The sequence below is a fragment of the Poromitra crassiceps genome, assembly GCF_964638095.1.
Source record: "Poromitra crassiceps genome assembly, chromosome: 13".
Taxonomy (NCBI): domain Eukaryota; kingdom Metazoa; phylum Chordata; class Actinopteri; order Beryciformes; family Melamphaidae; genus Poromitra; species Poromitra crassiceps.
In genome coordinates this window covers 2636375-2655717 of record NC_139644.1, presented here as the reverse complement: position 1 = coordinate 2655717, position 19343 = coordinate 2636375, and the positions used below count along the sequence as shown (strand labels likewise).

Genomic DNA, 19343 nt, shown 5'->3' with positions numbered 1-19343 from the left:
AACCTGACTGGCACCCCGGCACTGAGTCAGACCGGTACAGAACGTTACTCAATAACGTTCTCATTTGGTTGGTGTTGATGAAATATGAAAGCACTAATTTGCGGTGGGCAACATGGCCCGACTGTTTTCATTCCACTTAATTAAACGGTAAATAAACACAGTTTCCACCATCCTTTTCACTGATTGGTCACAGATACTGTACACATCATTTTCCGCGACACTATTTTGGCTAGTGTGAGGTTTAAGGACTACTAGTTAAGAAGATGTACATTACGTTTCCGTGGTGCAACTAAACAAAGACACAACTTTAGTGTCAAACTAACTAGTTTGAACGTAGCAGTTAGTGTGGACTTTACACCCTAACTTAAGAGGTTCAGCTGGTGGTCAACAGGCTGCTGGTGTTGAGGTAAGGTCGGGCAAGCTGAGCAAAACTTGGTCGTCCGAGGGGAACAAGCGTGAATTCACGGGGCCGGTAAACGTGGTCATGTTGGACATGCCGGTAGTTGGTTTTCCAAGAGGGAAAACAGCTCCGATTGCTTAGTGACTGCGGATGTTATATACTCATCCTTCCTAATGAGTTCAGCCTTGAGTTGACTAATGTCTGATCTCCGTTTTGTGGTTGTGGGGCTGGTGGTCACAGCTGCAGCCACAGGCAAAGGCATGTTTCCTAGACTGGTTAGCTGCTAGCCAGTTGGCTAGGCTAACATTAGCGATAGTATGGTTGCTTCAAGTGTAGCAGAGAGTTGGTGGTATGCCATTTGCAGATTGAGAGGGAAGGGTTAATAGATTCAAGATTCAAGATTTTTATTGTCACTCCATGGTACAAGTATCACGTGTGAAATTCTTGTGCTGTGGACTCCGTTTACAACATAGTACAAATGTAGGGCATATGAGTGCAAAAACAACACGAGACACAACAAGCAATAAGGCAGTATAGTGATAAGACAAGTCAGAGACAGTGGCATATTCACTGCACATAGGTGCACATGTCATGTGCATACTTTAGACGTGCTTAAACATTTTAAATTTGACGTATTTGACATACAGGTGCAAATAGCATATACCTTATTAAACATACAATTAAGCATTAGACATACGTAATGGTAGCAGCTACAGTATGGTACAGTACGGCTACTACACTATTTGTGTATGTTAAGGAGTCTCGTGGCCTGCGGGAAGAAACTGTTCCTCAAGCGATTTGTGCTTGCTTTTGGAACCCTGTATCTCTTCCCTGAGGGTAACAGGGAGAACAGGCCGTTGTGGGGATGGTTTGTGTCTTTGATGATCTTCAGGGACCTTCTGAGGCACCGCTGGTTATACAGTTCATGCAGTTCTGGCAACTCACATCCTGTTACGTGCTGGGCCGCGCGTCTTACTCTCCGTAGCGCCCTGCGGTCCATGGTGGTACAGTTCCCGTACCAGGTGGTGAAGCAGCCAGTCAGCAGGCTTTCAATGGTGCCTCTGTAGAAGTCCCTAAGGATTTCTGGCCTTAGCCCAAATTTCTTCAGGCGCCTGAGTCCGTGTATTCGCTGTTGGGCCTTTTTGCCAACAGTGGCGGTGTGACCGGCCCAAGTCAGGTCCTGGTGGATGTTGACTCCCAGGTATTTGAAGCTGTCCACCCTTTCCACCACTGTGCCGTTGATGGTGATTGGGGGGTGTGCGCCCCCCCCCCTCCTGTAGTCTACAATGATCTCCTTGGTCTTGGAGACGTTCAGAGAGAGGTGGTTGTCCTGGCACCATTGTTCCAGGGCCCCCACCTCCTCTCTGTATGCCGTCTCGTCGCCCCCCGAGATCAGCCCCACGACTGCTGTGTCGTCTGCAAACTTCACGATGGTGTTCGAAGTTTGAGTCGCCACGCAGTCGTGGGTGTAGAGTAGGGCTGCAACTAACGATTATTTTGATAATCGATTAATCGGTAGGGTTAGTTGTCGATTAATCGATTAATCGGATATATTGAAATCGCTCAGAAATGCTCGATTTAACCCTTTGATGCATACAATTCCAACATTACGATGATTCTAGTAGTCCCTGCAACATAAGTCTGCATCAAAACATTCTTGTTTATACTGTATTCATTAGTGGTTTATATTGGAACACTTCAAACTTGCATACAAAAAGGGGGAAACCACAACCAAGTTAAATTGTAGAAAACTGTTTTTATTTACTCAAGAACATGAACCGAACGAGTGCTATTTTTATTTTTTCTGACATTGACTGTCCATCAGTGTGGTACATCTTTTTTCTTTGTCCCCTCTTCTACTGTATTCAGTGGTAAACTTTATTTTAAACTTGCAAAGAAAATGAAGAGGTTTTTTTGGTGGTACATCTTTTTTCTTTGTCCCCTCTTGTTTATAGTATACTGTATTCACACTGGTTTCTTTCAAACTTGCAAAGAAAAATGGGAATCACAAAATCACAGTTAAATTTAAAACACAAAAGTTAAATTGAAGATAACAGATTCACCCCTTCACCTCCCCTCTCCTTCACTGCCTCCTTCCTTCAGCCCTTCACCTCCTCTTTCACTGCCTACTTCCTTTAGCCCTTCACCACTTTACTTCCTCTCTCCTTCACTGCCTACTTCCTTTAGCCCTTCACCACTTCACCTCCCCTCTCCTCCCTCCAGATATCTTCATATCTTCTTAAATAAAGTGCTTTAACGGACCTGCTCCTGGAATGTGTCTTCGTATTTTCGCTCCATCAGTTTTGTGAAGAATGTTCTTGAAGGAAGAGTGTAGCCAGGGTGGAGGGTGTTAATCATGGCAATGAAGCCTGCATCTCCAACCATTGACATGGGCCTCATGTCGGTGACCAGCATGTTCAGGACACTGTCTGTCATGATGGCTACTTGCCTTGGTGTACAAGCCGCATTCCCCACAACGAAACGCCTCATGGTGAGTTGTTTTTTTCTGAAATGAGAAAGACAGTATGAGCGAGTATGCCTAACAGCACTATTAACATAAAACTCAATAAAACTCACTCATTGATGATTTAGTTGATAATTGCTTATGTAAAGAAGGCCTTTATATAACAGAAGCCTCAAATGAAATTAGTCTTAGCTCACTTCTTACATTAAGATGCGCGCGCACACACACACACACACCAATGAACAAGGGACAACAACATCTCTTTTTTTTTTTGTGATCAATTATTTTTTATTGCAGTTCAACAACTTCCATCATACAGTTTACATATACATTCTTATCACCCCCCCCCCCCCCCCTCCCCGGCGGCTCCCCCCCCCCCCCCCCTCCCCGGCGGCTCCCCCCCCCCCGATCTCGGCAGGTATTCACATCAGCAGTACAGATATATTCTATTTCCTCAATAGATCCGTTATTAAAGAGGCGGCTCCCTTCCACATTTGCAAGGTGGTGTCCTTGGCCCTGTTCACCCGGGCCGTGGACAGCTCCAGCATAACCACATCCTGAAAGTAACCCAACCATTTCTTAATGTACAGTTTATGTGGCGGTAACCAACGCTGTACTATCAACTTCTTAGCAGCAGTTAACCCCGCGAGCCATAACTTGCGTTGTCTCTCACTCAATACCATGTGTGAATCATCATTGAGTAAAAGAAGGATTGGTTCGAGCGGTATAGGCGTGTCAATCATATCAGATAGAATTGATGTCACTTTCTTCCAAAAGTCATAGACCTCTGGGCAATCCCATACCATGTGTTTAAACGTACCAGGTGTATTGAGAGAACACAAATCGCAGTTAGGGCTGGCTGTCATTTTCATATGAAATCTTGTGAGTGGTGTATAGTAGGCTCTCTGACAGATTTTAAAGTGGATTAATTGATGGTTGGGGTTCTTTGATGAATGAAAAATGTTCTCCCAGATGTTTTCCCAACTTATGTCCCCTTCCTCCACAGCCAAGTCCCTGGTCCAAGTTTTAGTCAATGACAGATCCTTCTGTGTTCGATGTTGAAGTTGTGAGTATATGGCCGACACAAGTCCTCTGGTGGGCAGTGTGGTCACCCAACTCTCAATTGGGTGGATTTGTAGTCCTGTACTCCATGGGATTCTACAAGCACGGAGTGCGCTCCGTAATTGAAGATACAGGAAAAAGGATGTCCTTGGTAGATCAAACATGGTGCACAATTCTTCAAAACTAATAAGGCCACTTGAATTACATATATCTCCCAAATGAGCCACCCCTTTTGACGACCATGCCATTGATTCAAAAGGCTTATTCCCTGACCTGATATTTCTATTCCGCCACAAGGGGGTATTCATGTGCCATTTCCAGTTACCTCCCAGGTACTTTTCAACCATCCTGAAGTTTCTTATTGTGTTCGAGATAATAGGACCAAAACGTAGCATACATTGATTAGCTGTTATACCAGAAAATAAAACATCTTCAAGTTTGAATGGTGATACTAATGTGTCCTCAGTGTCTCTCCAAGCAACTTGGGGAGAGTCCTCAAACCATGTCCTGAGTGGACGTAACTGGAAAGACTGATGATATAACAAAAAATTTGGTAAGGCTAAGCCCCCCTCCCTTTTTGATCTCTGTAGCGTAGAGAATTTAATTTTTGGGTGTTTGCCGCCCCATATATATTTTCGCAGTAATGTGTCCACCTTTTTCCAATATCCCTCTGGAGGAGGCAGCGGAATCATCATGCTCACAAAGTTTATACGTGGCAGTACGTTCATTTTAATGGAAGCAATCCTAGTCTGCAAAGAAGCCGGTAATTTTGTCCATATGGCTATGTCACGTTCCACCTCTTTGAAAATATTTTCGTAATTAGACTTTACTATGTTGTATAAAGAGGGTTGGATCCGGATACCCAAATATGTGATCTCATTCTTGATAGGGATGTCATGAGATAATGCCACCTTTTTCGCAGCTCCGTTCAATAGCATCAGTGCTGACTTTGTCCAATTTATCTTGTAGCCGGATAACAATTTAAATTCCTCAAAGGTAGACAGCAAGGATGTCATTGATCTATTGATATCTGTTAGATAAATCAGCACATCATCCGCAAAGGCCGATATAGTATGCGACGAAGAGTTAATCTGGATGGGAGCAATAATCTGATTTTGCCTTAGATGCTGTGCTAGGGGCTCCAGCGAGAGAATGAAGAGGCTCGGCGAGAGGCCGCACCCCTGCCGAGAACCTCTGAAGATGGGGAACGGACTGGAGTGTAGACCATTAGTAGAGACCATGGCTGTGGGGTTTGCGTATAGAACCTGTATCATATCAATATATCCTTTCCCCAGTCCAAATCTCTCTAATACTGCCCACAGATACTGCCATTCGAGCCTGTCGAAAGCCTTCTCGGCATCGAGTGACAGTATAGCGCATGGGGTGTCCGATTGTTGTACTTCATTTATCACATGTAATAATCGCCGAATGTTGTCTGCAGCAAGACGTCCCTTCATGAAGCCCGTCTGATCTTTATGTATTAATTTCCCCATGTGTCTTTCCAAGCGTAGCGCTAACACTTTAGAATACAGCTTTTTATCTGCGTCAATCAAAGACACCGGTCTATAATTGGCACAGTCGTTATGATCTTTCCCTTTTTTGGGGATCAGTGATATTAACGCGGCGTTGGTGTGTTCATGAAAAGAGCCCCTCTCAATAGCAGACAAGGTTGAAGCGAGTAAAACAGGTCCCAGAAGGTCCCAGAAATGTAGCAGGAACTCTGGAGGTATACCATCTGGGCCCGGCGATTTACCCTTATTAGTTAGTTTCAATGCCTCTTCCAGCTCCCCTAAGGATATGGGTCGGCCTAACTCTTCTGCCTCCTGTTCTTCTAGAATGGGTAAGTCCAGTTTATGTAAGAAATTATTGCATTTATCCGGATCATAGTTAAGTGTTGATTTGTACAGATCGCTGTAAAAAGAGTGAAACGTGGCATTTATCTCCTTTGGGTCAGATATAAGTCCTTTAGTGGGTGATCGTATTGTATCTATTGAGGCTCTGGCTTCACTCTGTTTTAGTTTCAGAGCTAATAACCTGCTTGGTTTGCTCCCATTAAAATAGTAATTCTGTCTAACTCTATGCATGATGAATTCCGCCCGCCTCCTTAACAGATCATTGAGCTCCCTCTTAGCCTCTCTTAACTCCCTGCTCACTGATTCTAAATATTTATTTTTTAGTAGTTTCTCAAGCGAGTAACATTCTCCTTCCAGTTCAACAATCCTTTGATCCCTCGACTTCTTAAGGTGAGATGCATAAGAGGATGTAAAGTCTCTGATAAATCCCTTGGTGGCTCTCCATGTAAACATGGCATCTTCCACTGAGCCTGTATTGTTGGCTATGAATTCCACAAGCTTTTCTCTAAACTGTGCTACAAATATCTGGTCTTGTAGAAGTGTTGTGTTAAAGCGCCATCTAGGGGTTTTGTTGAGCTTGTGGCTCAAGTCTATCGTCATTGTCAGTGGATTATGATCTGACAATGTTGCTGTTAGTGTCTGAATAGGTTCTGTACACCCCTTCAAGCTACGAGAGATCAAAAGATAGTCGATTCTGGAATAAGATTTATGGTAGGCAGAAAAACATGTATAATCTTTAATGCCCGGGTTCTGAATTCGCCATATGTCAATTAAATTTAGATTTTCTATCATGGTGTTTAAAGCCGTTGATGCTAACTGCTGAGCATGTGAGATTGATTGGGTGGATCTATCTAGTGTGATATCGCAGACTGCGTTCATGTCACCTCCTATGACCAGCTCATATTCAGATATTGATAACAATTCCTTGGTGAGCTCCGGAAAAAAGTTAGGATCAAAGACTGCTGGTGCATATATTGTCACAAAAGCTACTTTCTTACCATATAAAGATGTACATATATATGCTATGCGACCACAGGTGTTATTGCTCGTCTTCACCACCGTTAAAGGCGAGTTCCTTCTAATCAGAATAACCACTCCTCTAGAATTTGAGCTCCCACTAGTTGACACAGCAACTTTGTACAGCCTATCTTGAAAGCGGGGGACATCCTCTATTTTTAAATGAGACTCCTGAATGAACGCTATATCCACCTTTTTACGACGTAATAAATCTAGGCATTTCACTCTTTTGACTTTAGCATTCAGACCCCGGACATTATAACTCAAAATTGACAGTTTAACCATTATCAAAACTGGTCCTGACCCTCCTAACTGTAAGTGAAAAAGATCTGTCCCTGACGTGTGCACCACCGAGATCGTAGCCCTCCCCTCTCCCCCCGCCGCCCCCCCCCCTCCCCCCCGGACAGTGTTTCTATGACACGTGACATCCACATAAACGCAGTTCTGCAAGATCTCCCAAGCTCACATCTATCCCTCCCGTATATAAGTCAGTTTCCCTTCAGGTTATCCCAAAATAAAAATAAAAGTGAAATGTTCCAGTGATAGGTATTTCGCAACCCTATAAGCATTCTACTTATTACTCTGATAATAATAACGAAACATTATCCTAATATGCCGTACATTCCAATGTCAAGTGACATATAAATTGTTAAGTATAGCAATGCACTATCAAAACTCCGTGTGTAACGCTGCTTGACCAGATTGCCATCATAACTTAAACTTTTACCTCAGTACGATTATCTCCAGTCCGTGACAGCAATAACGAAAAGAAAAGAAAATAGAGAATAATGTCCTCCTTCAAGATGGCCGAATAAACGCAAACTCGTCAAGTCTTAATGCTCCTTAATTCTTGTCTGGGCCCGTGGTCTGATCCATGTCCTTTTCACCCTGTTGATTCCTCTCCTCTGGAATTTGGAACCGGTTTCTGCGCGCTGCTCCCGCTGGGATCCCCCCGCCTCCGGTCTCGTTGTTCAGGAACTGCGCTGCCTCTCGTGCCGAAGTGAAGGTACGCTGCTCACCTTTAAACGTCATCTTCAAAGTGGCCGGGTAGATCAGGAAACCTGGGATGCCTCTCTCATACAGCTCCTTCATCACATCTGCATAGGCTTTTCTCCTTTCGTTTGTGAAGGCGCTGTAATCTGCGTAGAATCGGATGGTCCTCCCCGCGTCCTGTATGGGTGTATTCTTCCTTGCCTCGCGGGCCCCCTGCAAGATAGCGTTGCGGTCTTGGTACCGGAGTACTTTGAAGATCATGGTGGTCTGACCATCGTTCTTAGGGCTGTAAATCCTGTGAGCCCGTTCCATCTGGACCTTTTCCTTCCCAAGTGATGGGATCCATTTGGGTAGCATGCTTTGCAAAAAAGCGATTGCATCGCTGCCCTCTCTGCCCGCACCAATTCCTGTAATCCTCACGTTGTTTCTCCGGTCTTGGTCTTCCAGTGAGGCCACCTTCACTCGCATCTTATCCAATTCGGAGGCGTTGTTAGTCACATCACGTTTCAAGGCCCTAGTATCGCCCTGTATGCGGTCTACTTTGTCGACCAGACCCTTGACTGTTTCCATGTGGGTGTCCATATTATTCTGTAACTTGTCAACAGAGAGCTTCATCCCGTCGATAGCTGCGTGAACTGCCCGTGTGACTGCCATCTCGAGGCTAGCCTGTTGTTTTGCTAGTGCTAGTTCAATGACCACGTTGATGTTGCTAGCATTAGCTTCCTCGTCGTCCTCAGAAAACTCCATGTCTTTGCGTTTGGACGGTGGCATTGGCGAGTTCTGTTGATTTTTAGTGTCTCCCATGGCTGTTGCTCCTTTTTTGCTTTGCGAGTATAAAATGCTGTGTGGATAACCTGACTAAATGCAAAAATGAGGGACAGTTTGTGAGAGCTTCAGAGATCTCCGACCATTGCGTCTGTAGGTCACGCCCCTAACAACATCTCTTTTAGCCTTAGTTTACAGACCAAGTCTGCTCTACCACTAACGTTAGCAAGTTAACGTAACGTTAACTAGCCGGTCGGCTATAACGTTAATGTTGTCGACCTGGATGCGGGCGGAATGCGCATCGACTGTTAACGTTAGATAAACGAAACAAACTATCTGCTGTCTGCTCTACCACTAACGTTAGCAAGTTAACGTAACGTTAACTAGCCGGTCGGCTATAACGTTAATGTTGTCGACCTGGATGCGGGCGGAATGCGCATCGACTGTTAACGTTAGATAAACAAAACAAACTATCTGCTGTCTGCTCTACCACTAACGTTAGCAAGTTAACGTAACGTTAACTAGCCGGTCGGCTATAACGTTAATGTTGTCGACCTGGATGCGGGCGGAATGCGCATCGACTGTTAACGTTAGATAAACAAAACAAACTATCTGCTGTGAGACGAACATTTCCACTTCAAACAACAATACACATGGGTCTAATAATGTAACACTAGTTTACATGCATATCGAGTTTGTAGTAGAATAACGTTAACTTACCCCGCTGCTGAGCTCCCTTGGCACCATCCAATGATCCAACATGTTTGCGTTTAAGGTGTTCACGCAGGGCCGTTGTGGTGCCATGCCATGCAAGATCGGCTTTGCACATTTTGCACGTAACAGACTTTTTATTTCCAGTTAATATGAAGTGCTCCCAAACTTGCTAAGTTTTGGGTCAAGCTGCTTTCTCCTCGGCCATGTTTCCAAGTTGTTTGTCGTTTACTGCGCGTGCGCAAGGCGAGTGACGTAGTCGGCTCCGCGACAGCGGGGCCAGGGAGTGACGTAGCCAGCACTGCGCCGCAGCAGCTGCGATCAGCTGTTGTTTTTTATCAACAAAACAGATGGCTCTGCGGTCCAACTAATCGCGAGGCAACGAATCGATAATCAAATTCGTTGCCAACGAATTTGATCATCGATTTTAATCGATTTAATCGATTAGTTGTTGCAGCCCTAGTGTAGAGATCGTACCAGAAGGGGCTGGAGACGCACCCCTGGGGCGCTCCTATGCTGATGGTCAGTGGGGAGGAGGTGAGGTTGCCCACCCTCACCACCTGGCGGCGGTCTGTCAGGAAATCCAGGATCCAGTCGCACATTGCTGTGTTTAGTCCCAGATCCTTGAGCCTTAATAAATAGCGTTGTGGGTGTCGCGGGCAGAAAAAAGATGACGATAGCAAAAAATAGGTGAGGTTTGACAAAAGGTAAGTGGCAGTAGTCAGCTAAGACACGATCGGTTTCGCAGCGAGATGACGCACCGTTGCAGTCAGCTGTTACTGACTGCTACCTGAAGTGTCAGGTTCAGTGGATACAGAGGTGCTGGGTAACACCGGCCATCGCTGCACGATAGATAATACATAGATAGTATCTATTTATTACCGCACAGACTGGTCTGAGCGCACTGGAGCAAGTTTCCACCAGAATCCTTAACACTGAAAAAATTAAGTCTCTCTCTGTCTCTCTCTCCCTCTCTCCCCAGGAGAACCATAAGCTGCGAGATCAGAACGACGACCTTAATGCTCAGATCCTCAGTCTGAGTCTGTACGAGGCGAGGAGCCTGTTTGCATGCAGCACCAAGGCCCAGAGCCTGGCAGCCGAGATCGACAACGCCTCCAGGGACCAGGTTAGTTTGCCAAGCAGATGGAGGACCTGATTGGTTGTGTTGCCTGGTGGATAGGTGTAGGGATGGGTATTGTTTCCTATTTTTACCACGTGCGCGAGCACGCTGGTCAACTCGCCAGAAATTAAATGAGGATCACCGGATCACTCAGTCAGTCATAGAACGAAAAGGACACTTCACGCTCGGGACTCTCGGGGACGCTCAGTGAGTTTCACTCTCGTTTCCCGAAGGGGGGGGGGGGGGGGGGTTCAATACGCCTGACCCCGCCCGCTTGAGACGCTGCCTTCATTTCAACTCACACACACTGACTCACACACACACCGCTGCTGTGGCAGGAGACGTTTGGGGGGACGGCATTGCAGACAGGGCCCAGGACTCACCGCTCTCCAGTTTTGTGTCTAGCGTCCAGCCCGCCACCGTGCGCTATCAGCACCGCCGACCAAAAGCCATCATTTACCCGGGGAGTCGGACGGTTTCGGGGGTGTCTCGCCAGCTGGGCGAATTCAGTTTTAACCCTCATTTCATTCATGTTAAATGTTGCGTGCTTCATTCCCTCCCTGCCCCTGTATGTTGTGTGTAAAAGGAGAGGAAGAAAAGTCTGAGGTTTTTACTGTGGGCGGCAAACTTACCTGTGGGTACTGTTAGTAGGAGTCATCTCTGTGGCCAGTTTAATGTGTTTAACCCAGGCATTTTGGGGTAGCCCTTCTTAGCAGCCTATCTTAGATGTATTATTGCATGCTTTGAGTGCTGCCATTTTTACAAAAACAATAATAGCTGCCCCTCTCATTCACGCTATAAAGCCCTAAAAATAATAATAATAATGGTATTGGTGATCAGAAATGCATGCAACATATTGGGTACCTGTGATCATCATTGGAGGGGGAGACTCTCACTCACTCACTCACACACACACACACACACACACACACACACACACACACACACACACACACACACACACACACACACACACACACACACACACACACTCTATTAGAGGCTACTTGAATATTGGTGGGATGTATCCTTTAACTCACCCTGTTGTATCTTTTCTTTCGTCATAACACTATGCAAGAAGTAACACAAATTACATGGAATAATAACAATTGCCACAATTTCACATCACTCCATCCGTGGCTCTACCCCATCTAGCCATAACCCAGGGATGCCCTGCGCGGTTGCCACACGCCACACGTGGTCTGGGGCCGAATTTGCCCCTGTTCCAATACCGGTGCTAAAAATATATACAGATCCTTTCCAAAAATTGTGAATATCATGGAAAAGTCATGGCGCATCGAGGCAGTAATTAAAGCAAAAGGATTCCCGACCAAGTATTGAGTGCAGGCATGAACATAACTTTTCAGAAGATCGACATTTCTGTTTTGAAAATACCGGTTTTTGATTGGTTTTATGTGATATTTAATTTCTTGAAATACTGTTTTGGGGTTTTTTATGGGAGCCAGACTTATGCAAAGTTAAACAAATAAATACTTGAAATACTTTACTTTGTTTGTAATGAATCTATAATCTATGAAAGTTTCACATTTTGAAAGGAATTATGAAAAAAAAACTAACTTTTCCATGATATTCTAATTGCGAATCACAAATTCTGAGTTTCAGGGAAACGCGAAATACGTTTTTTTTATTGTTTTTCTTTTTTCCCATTAGTACACAAAAAAAGAGGATGAACTAAAATGCAGCCGTTTTTGGATCAGTAAATAGGTGTATTTTGTCAGATAAAAATTGACTCTGAGAGAGAGGTTTATGTGCTCTGGAGGCAGCCGGTATTCATTTGCATGCAGGGTTTCACTGGCTATTGTGTGGTATTGTTCTGGAGTTTCGGCCAATGAGCCGCACATCAACAGAATCCAGCATGTTCTAGCTAGGGTTGACAACCGTCCCTTAAAATGAAGTCTTGGACTATTTTCAATAATGAAGACTACTTAACAGCCAACGCCCAGTCTCGTCATATCACAGTGCACGCCCCCTTTCTTTGAGGATGTATAACCCATTCATTGTTAGGCTCGCCCCCTTTCTCTGATGCTGTCTCCTCACCCATTCACAGTTTACCACACATGTGGCAATAACCAATCAGCCCAAGGTATTCCTCTCCAGCTGATCCCAATCACCTAATCAGCGTAGTATATCAGGGTCCATGTTTACTCTGTTTGCTATGTGCTGTGTATGTGTCATTCTCAGTTGCTGATCATTATCGCTGAAGCAATTGTTTTCGCTCTTACCGGCTTCGCTGTAGTCGCTGTCTGATCGTCCTCATGTTCTGGTTGTTTTGCTCGTCGTCAATCTTTTCCTTGCTAAGGAATATCTCTCCATTCATGGAGTAAATCGGTTCAAGCAAAGCGGCCATTTCCCTCCAGCCAGGAGTCCGTCTCAAGTCAACAACAGACTTCGTAGTTGGCCTACATCTCCCAGCATGCATGCATAGCTGGCCTACATCTTCCAGCATGCATTTTGTCCCTCATAGTAAATAACCCCGCATAGCTGGCCCATGTCCCAGCATGCATTTTGCCCCTCATAGTGAATAACCCGCATAGCTGGCCTTCATCTACCAGCATGCATTTTGCCCTCATAGCCTACATTTATTTATTTTTTGGTGAGCTCCATGATCCCCTGATAAAGTTAAATTGCCATTTATCCAATTTAACTTTATCTTCTTTTGGGGATTTCCTATCCTATTCTTCACTGACGACGCCCTCTCATCATCTCAGGAGAGCGTCATCATATCATGGAGTCATACGCCAAAATTAATGTTGTATCATTAAAGCTTTATACTTTCTACTAGTCTCTCATTATTGAAATGAAGTCTTGGACTATTTTCAATAATGAAGACTACTTAACAGCCAACGCCCAGTCTCGTCATATCACAGTGCACGCCCCCTTTCTTTGAGGATGTATAACCCATTCATTGTTAGGCTCGCCCCCTTTCTCTGATGCTGTCTCCTCACCCATTCACAGTTTACCACACATGTGGCAATAACCAATCAGCCCAAGGTATTCCTCTCCAGCTGATCCCAATCACCTAATCAGCGTAGTATATCAGGGTCCATGTTTACTCTGTTTGCTATGTGCTGTGTATGTGTCATTCTCAGTTGCTGATCATTATCGCTGAAGCAATTGTTTTCGCCCCACCTCCTCCCCTGACCACCACCATCGGTCATGACTCCTGATCGAAGAATTCCCTATGGGGGATTTCCTATCCTATTCTTCACTGACGACGCCCTCTCATCATCTCAGGAGAGCATCATCATATCATGGAGTCATACGCCAAAATTAATGTTGTATCATTAAAGCTTTATACTTTCTACTAGTCTCTCATTATTGAAATACGGAATCGTCCTGTATTTGTAAACAAAAAGACGTGTTCCGTATTGAACTGATACGGTACGTGCTTTGTCCCGTATTGGAGAAACAATGCAGTGCAAAGAGTAGGGATGGGTATTATTTTTAAGAGAAAAAACCCCAGAAACAAATGGGACTGGTTGTTGTCGGCTCTTTTTTTATTTTTAAGAGGAGACAGGGGGGAAAAAAGAGACGAATTAACCTGGTCACAGTTAGGTGGCACTCATTTATCCTTTCCTCAGTCATTCTCCCACTAGCTGCCATGGTGAAAGGGTTTTTGCTTGGACAAGCAGTAGAGGGAGGAGGGGTGGGAGTGGGACTGGGCTGGTTCATTGTAGCTGCAGGCTCAGCTTTAACAAAAAATTTGCAAAATCTTAATAGGTGCGTTTTTATTATTCATTTAAATATCCTAAAATATCCTTCTACCACACTGTGCCAATACCAACATTCAGCTAGGGAAAGCATAATAAAAAATAAAGCAAGACAGTATCTGTCTGCTGTACTTCCCCCCAAATCACTAAATATCCCCCCTGCTCTGAAAGTAAAATTTCTGAACGACAACTGAGATGATGACCGTCACCTGACGATTTATATCAGACTGGATTTATGATGATTAACACACCCAAACAGCGGGGAAATGTTTACTACTCTCGTCTTAAAGGGATAGTTCTGTTTGTTTGAAGTTGGGTCCTATGAGGTACTCTCATACAGTCAGTGTACTGGGTAAAGCACTCTGGACGCATCGTGCACCGAGATAGGAGAACTGCACTCCAGCTGCAACAGGGTGTAAATTACATCTTTTGTGGTGATTGTCACCTCATGAGGTGACAATCACCACACCTGAGCCAGTGCTGCCATGATATAGTCACCTGTGTGATACCTGATTTGTTTGCTACTGCACTGATGAAGGGTTAACAGGCCGAAACGTTTGCAGGCAATAAAAAGTTTAACTTGGAGTGCTATCCTCTTCTCTTTTATTCTAAACTTTAAAGGCTGTCATTCGCGGGGATATAATCTCATATGAGTCCACTGCCAAGAAGGAAAGAGGGAGGAGGCTATTGGAGATTGAAAATGCTCTTCCCACCCTTGAAACTGCATACCAGGTCTCAAAATCCCTAATAAGATATTGAAGTTGAAATATGAATACAACTGCATCCTTGAGGTACCCCACAAGTTATGTCCAGGCAAGATGAATTATGCTCACCCATATTTGCAAATTGTTGCCTTCTTCTTAGATAGCTTGTTAGCCAATTTAGTGCAACCCCTCTGATACCGTACATTTCTAATTTATCTAATAAAATATTGTGATCAATTATATCAAAGACTTTTTTTTAGGTCTATAATACTCCCAATGCATACCTTTTTTATCTATACAATTGGTGAGTTCTTCAATTAATTCTATCAGCACCAAAGAGGTTGACCTGTTTGACCTGAAACCATACTGATGTTCTGTTAGCAATGCTTGTGTACTTCTCGAGAAATGTGTTTAGTCTTACAGTGAATAGTTTTCCTAGAATCTTGGAGAATTGAGAAAGTAAAGAAACAGGCCTATAGATCGTAAAAGGTGTTTATCTCCAGACTTATATAGCGGTATTACTTTTGCAATTTTCATTTTGCTTAAAAATGTACCAGTTAGGAATGGCACGTTACATTATGTAAGTTAATGGCTTTACAATACCTTCAATGACTTTCTTGACTATTTTCATATCTACTCAATTTGAGTCGGTGGAAGTTTTGTTCTTACATTTGTTTACAATGTCCATTATTTATTTTGCATCCACTGCACTGAGAAAGATTGATTTCTATCAACATAGCCATTGTCAGATCCCTCTTTGGCTCATTCTGGCTTATTGATTTTGTCTGGCAAATTAGGTCCCATACCAACAAAGAATGTATTAAATCCATTAACCACATCATCCATATTATTTAAGGTCTTATTATCTAGAACATACTGTGGGTAGCTACTAGTGTTTCTAGATCCATTTCTAATAATACTGTTTAATACATTCCATAATCCTTTGATGTTGTTTTTATTACTATCAGTTTATTATAGTATTCCTTCTTACATATCCTCATAATGTTAGTTAGCTTGTTTTTTTATTTTATTTCTATGTATTTTCTGCCTCTATAGTACTGTACTTTATGAATTCTTTATATAGTATATTTTTCTTTTTACAGGCATTTTGTAATCCCTTGGTAATCCATGGACTATCTGCATATTTATGTTTACTACTGTATTCGCCTTCAGCGAGCACTCAGTTGCATTTTGAACAGTTTGAGCAGTTCTACTTCCACGTGTTCTCTTGTTGTAGTTTTTATTAATCTCTCCCTCCCTCCCTCTTTCCCCCCTCTCCCTCTCTCCCCCTCCCCGTCTCTCTCCCTCCCTCTCTCTCTCTCTCCCCCTCTCTCTCTCTCACACACACACACACAGCTGGTGGAGGCTTTGAAGGAGCAGGAGGAGATCAACTTCCGTCTGAGGCAGTACATGGACAAGATCATTCTGGCCATTCTCGACCACAACCCCTCCATCCTGGAGATCAAGAGTTAAACACACACACAACCTTGCATTGCTATACTTGTGATGATCTACAATTGATTACATCCATTCACTACCTCCTAGCCCATAAGGAACACGGCAATATTTTGGGAGATTCTTCTATTTGCCATATTCACGTTAGTAAGACGAGAAGATAGATGCCCTTCTCTTCTCTGTGCGAGCAGTAGAAAGTAGTGACTTTCTGCTAGTTAGCTTAGCACAATGACTCCCAGTGAGTCTGTGGAACGGACTAGCCTACTCCCATTGTATGTATTTGCTTCGAAAATTACAATGTCCTGTAATTAGTGGCCGGGCCAGCGAAGCGGCCAGGCCACTTCTTGTATTTGCCTTTATTATTAGTGGCCGGGCCAGCGAAGCGGCAGGGCCACTTATTGTATTTGCCTGTATTATTATTTTTTTTTTCTTCCTCCCGGGAAGTTCGACTTCCCATGGATGAAAACTAACCAAACTTTGCACAAAGGTCCAGTCCCATGCCAAACGTCTTTGACACAAATTTGGGGCCAATAGTCCTAACGGTGGCACGACAGCGACCGTCTAAAGTTTAAAACTTTAAAAATTCATAAAAAATCAGGCATACGTGCTACGGCTTTGCAACTTTCACCGAAATGTGCGCCTAAATGAGGGGAAACTTTTGTACAATGCAACCTATGGCCAATTATGAAGTTTAAAGACAGCAAAACTGCAAAAACTGCAAAAACGAATTAAACCCTACTCCTCCCACATTTTTTCTTCAAACGACACCAAACTTCAGTATCTGCATCGTTACACTGTTCTACACAAAAGTATCAAACCAGATTTTCGATCGAGCAAAAATTGAGCCCACAGTGCATCAAAACGTTGAATTCTGGCCCCGTGTATAGCTTAATTACCTTAATTACCTTTGGCAATTAGGTTGTATTTGTGATGTCATCAGTCAGTCAAGCAATTGTGATGCCATCACTAATGTCACTCGAGCAATTATGATGTCATAATATTTTTTTTCCCCATTGACTTGCATGGGGTTTCGAAAAATCTTGCAGTAAATTAGCTGTAATTCAGAAACCATAACAGCTACAGCTACGAAACTTGGTAGGGAGGTGCACAGAGGGGCCTTTTATTCTACACGAAAGAATTACACAAATTGAGCAGATGGTGGAGCTATAACAGCCCTCTTTACATTCTGGTCCATAACTTCTGAACCGTATGGTCTATCATCAAACTTCTTTTTTCCCTGGATTCCTTGGGTCCTTCCGCATCTACTCATCTAGGCCACGCCCATTTCCGTCTGACTAGATTTTCCGCCATTTTTAATTAGGTCCAAAACAGTTTTTTTGCGATTCCCCCTTGAAATTTTGTCCAGTCTTCACCAAACCAAAGCACACATCATGTGATGAGTGTCCTGCACAACACTGTTTCGTGGTATTTGAAAAAAGCACACCGTTGCGATATAATCGACTTCCAAACTTCTGTGGGTGGGGCCAATTTCACAAGAATCACCATAACTCTAGAACACAACGTGCGATCCTAACCAACCTTGGTCCAGGTGTGGAAGGATGTACTCTGAGCCTATAGGATAAATATTGTGTCATTTCGCCTTTAGGGGGCGCTATAGCAGCATTCAGTACCTGTACCTTCTAAATTGTTTTATTTTGAAGGGCGGCAGGAAGTGCTGATTCATTGTCATTATGGCCAACCTTCCTTCTTGTATTGACACTTGACACTTCTGAGCTGATTTCAAGGCTCAAGGCTCAAGGCTCAAAGCCTTGAGACTTGCCCGGCCACGACCCATTGCTGCGCAGCAGCTATAATTATTATTCTTCTTCCTCCCGGGAAGTTCGACTTCCCATGGATGAAAACTAACCAAACTTTGCACAAAGGTCCAGTCCCATGCCAAACGTCTTTGACACAAATTTGGGGCCAATAGTCCTAACGGTGGCACTACAGCGACCGTCTAAAGTTTAAAACTAAAAAAATTCATAAAAGATCTGGCATACGTGCTACGGCTTTGCAACTTTCACCTAAATGTGCGCCTAAATGAGGGGAAACTTTTGTACAATGCAACCTATGGCCAATTATGAAGTCTAAAGACCGCAAAACTGCAAAAACTGCAAAAACGAATTAAACCCTACTCCTCCCACATTTTTTCTTCAAACGACACCAAACTTCAGTATCTGCATCGTTAGACTGTTCTACACAAAAGTATCAAACCAGATTTTCGATCGGTCAAAAATTGAGCCCACAGTGCATCAAAACGTTTAATTCTGGCCCCGTGTATAGCCTAATTACCTTAATTACCTTTGGCAATTAGGTTGTATTTGTGATGTCATCAGTCAGTCAAGCAATTGTGATGCCATCACTGATGTCACTCGAGCAATTGTGATGTCATAATACCTTAAAGCCTTGAGACTTGCCCAGCCACGACCCATTGCTGCGCAGCAGCCACTTTTTTGGTGCGTAATAACCCCCACAATTTCTGCGCCACATAGACATGTCCAAACTCAAAACATGCGGCTTATTGAGGACAGGTGTGCTATGACTTTTCTAAGGATTTGGTCAAGCGGTTTGACACTTCTTTTGAATGGTCCCAGACCCGGCCGGGTCCGGGTCGGAACCTCGGGTATTCGGGGGGTCGGGCATACCCGAAGACCTCTAGCTCAAAGCCTTGAGACTTGCCCGGCCACGACCCATTGCTGCGCAGCAGCTATAATTTTACATTATTATTTCATAATGTGGTGAATGCACAAGTCACAAAGATCCTTTATAGGCATTTTCTTTTAATTCAATGAAAACTACGCCCGCACCGTGTTGATTCAGAGCCTATATTTCTAACATTAAATCTATGATCTAAATAGGCCTACGGATTTTGGACATTTAGACTGAGTTTAGACTTGATACTCGCAAAAAACACATTCCGGTTTTATTGAGTAGACCTATATATTAATCTGCTGTATAGGCACTAGGCAGAAACGGCAGCAGAAATCAAATGACTGATGTGAATAAAAGTGGTAACTTTAGACAGTCCTTCAGTAACAGACTCATATCCAACGCAGACTTTGATTGTG

At 43.7% G+C, this 19343-nt stretch overlaps 1 protein-coding gene across 2 annotated transcripts in view; it reads left to right on the top strand.

Moving 5' to 3' along the window:
• LOC310788308 (rab11 family-interacting protein 4A-like) overlaps window positions 1-16293 on the top strand; it is a gene marked incomplete at its 3' end in the record, with an annotated part of 159343 nt that extends 143050 nt beyond the window's left edge. For both annotated transcript variants that reach the window (XM_083649870.1, XM_083649869.1), the window contains exons 14-15: window positions 10248-10391; window positions 16177-16293. In XM_083649870.1, coding sequence (XP_083505996.1) covers window positions 10248-10391; window positions 16177-16293 — 261 coding nt within the window. The remainder of the gene's footprint in view (window positions 1-10247; window positions 10392-16176) is intronic.
• Window positions 16294-19343: the final 3050 nt, after the last annotated feature.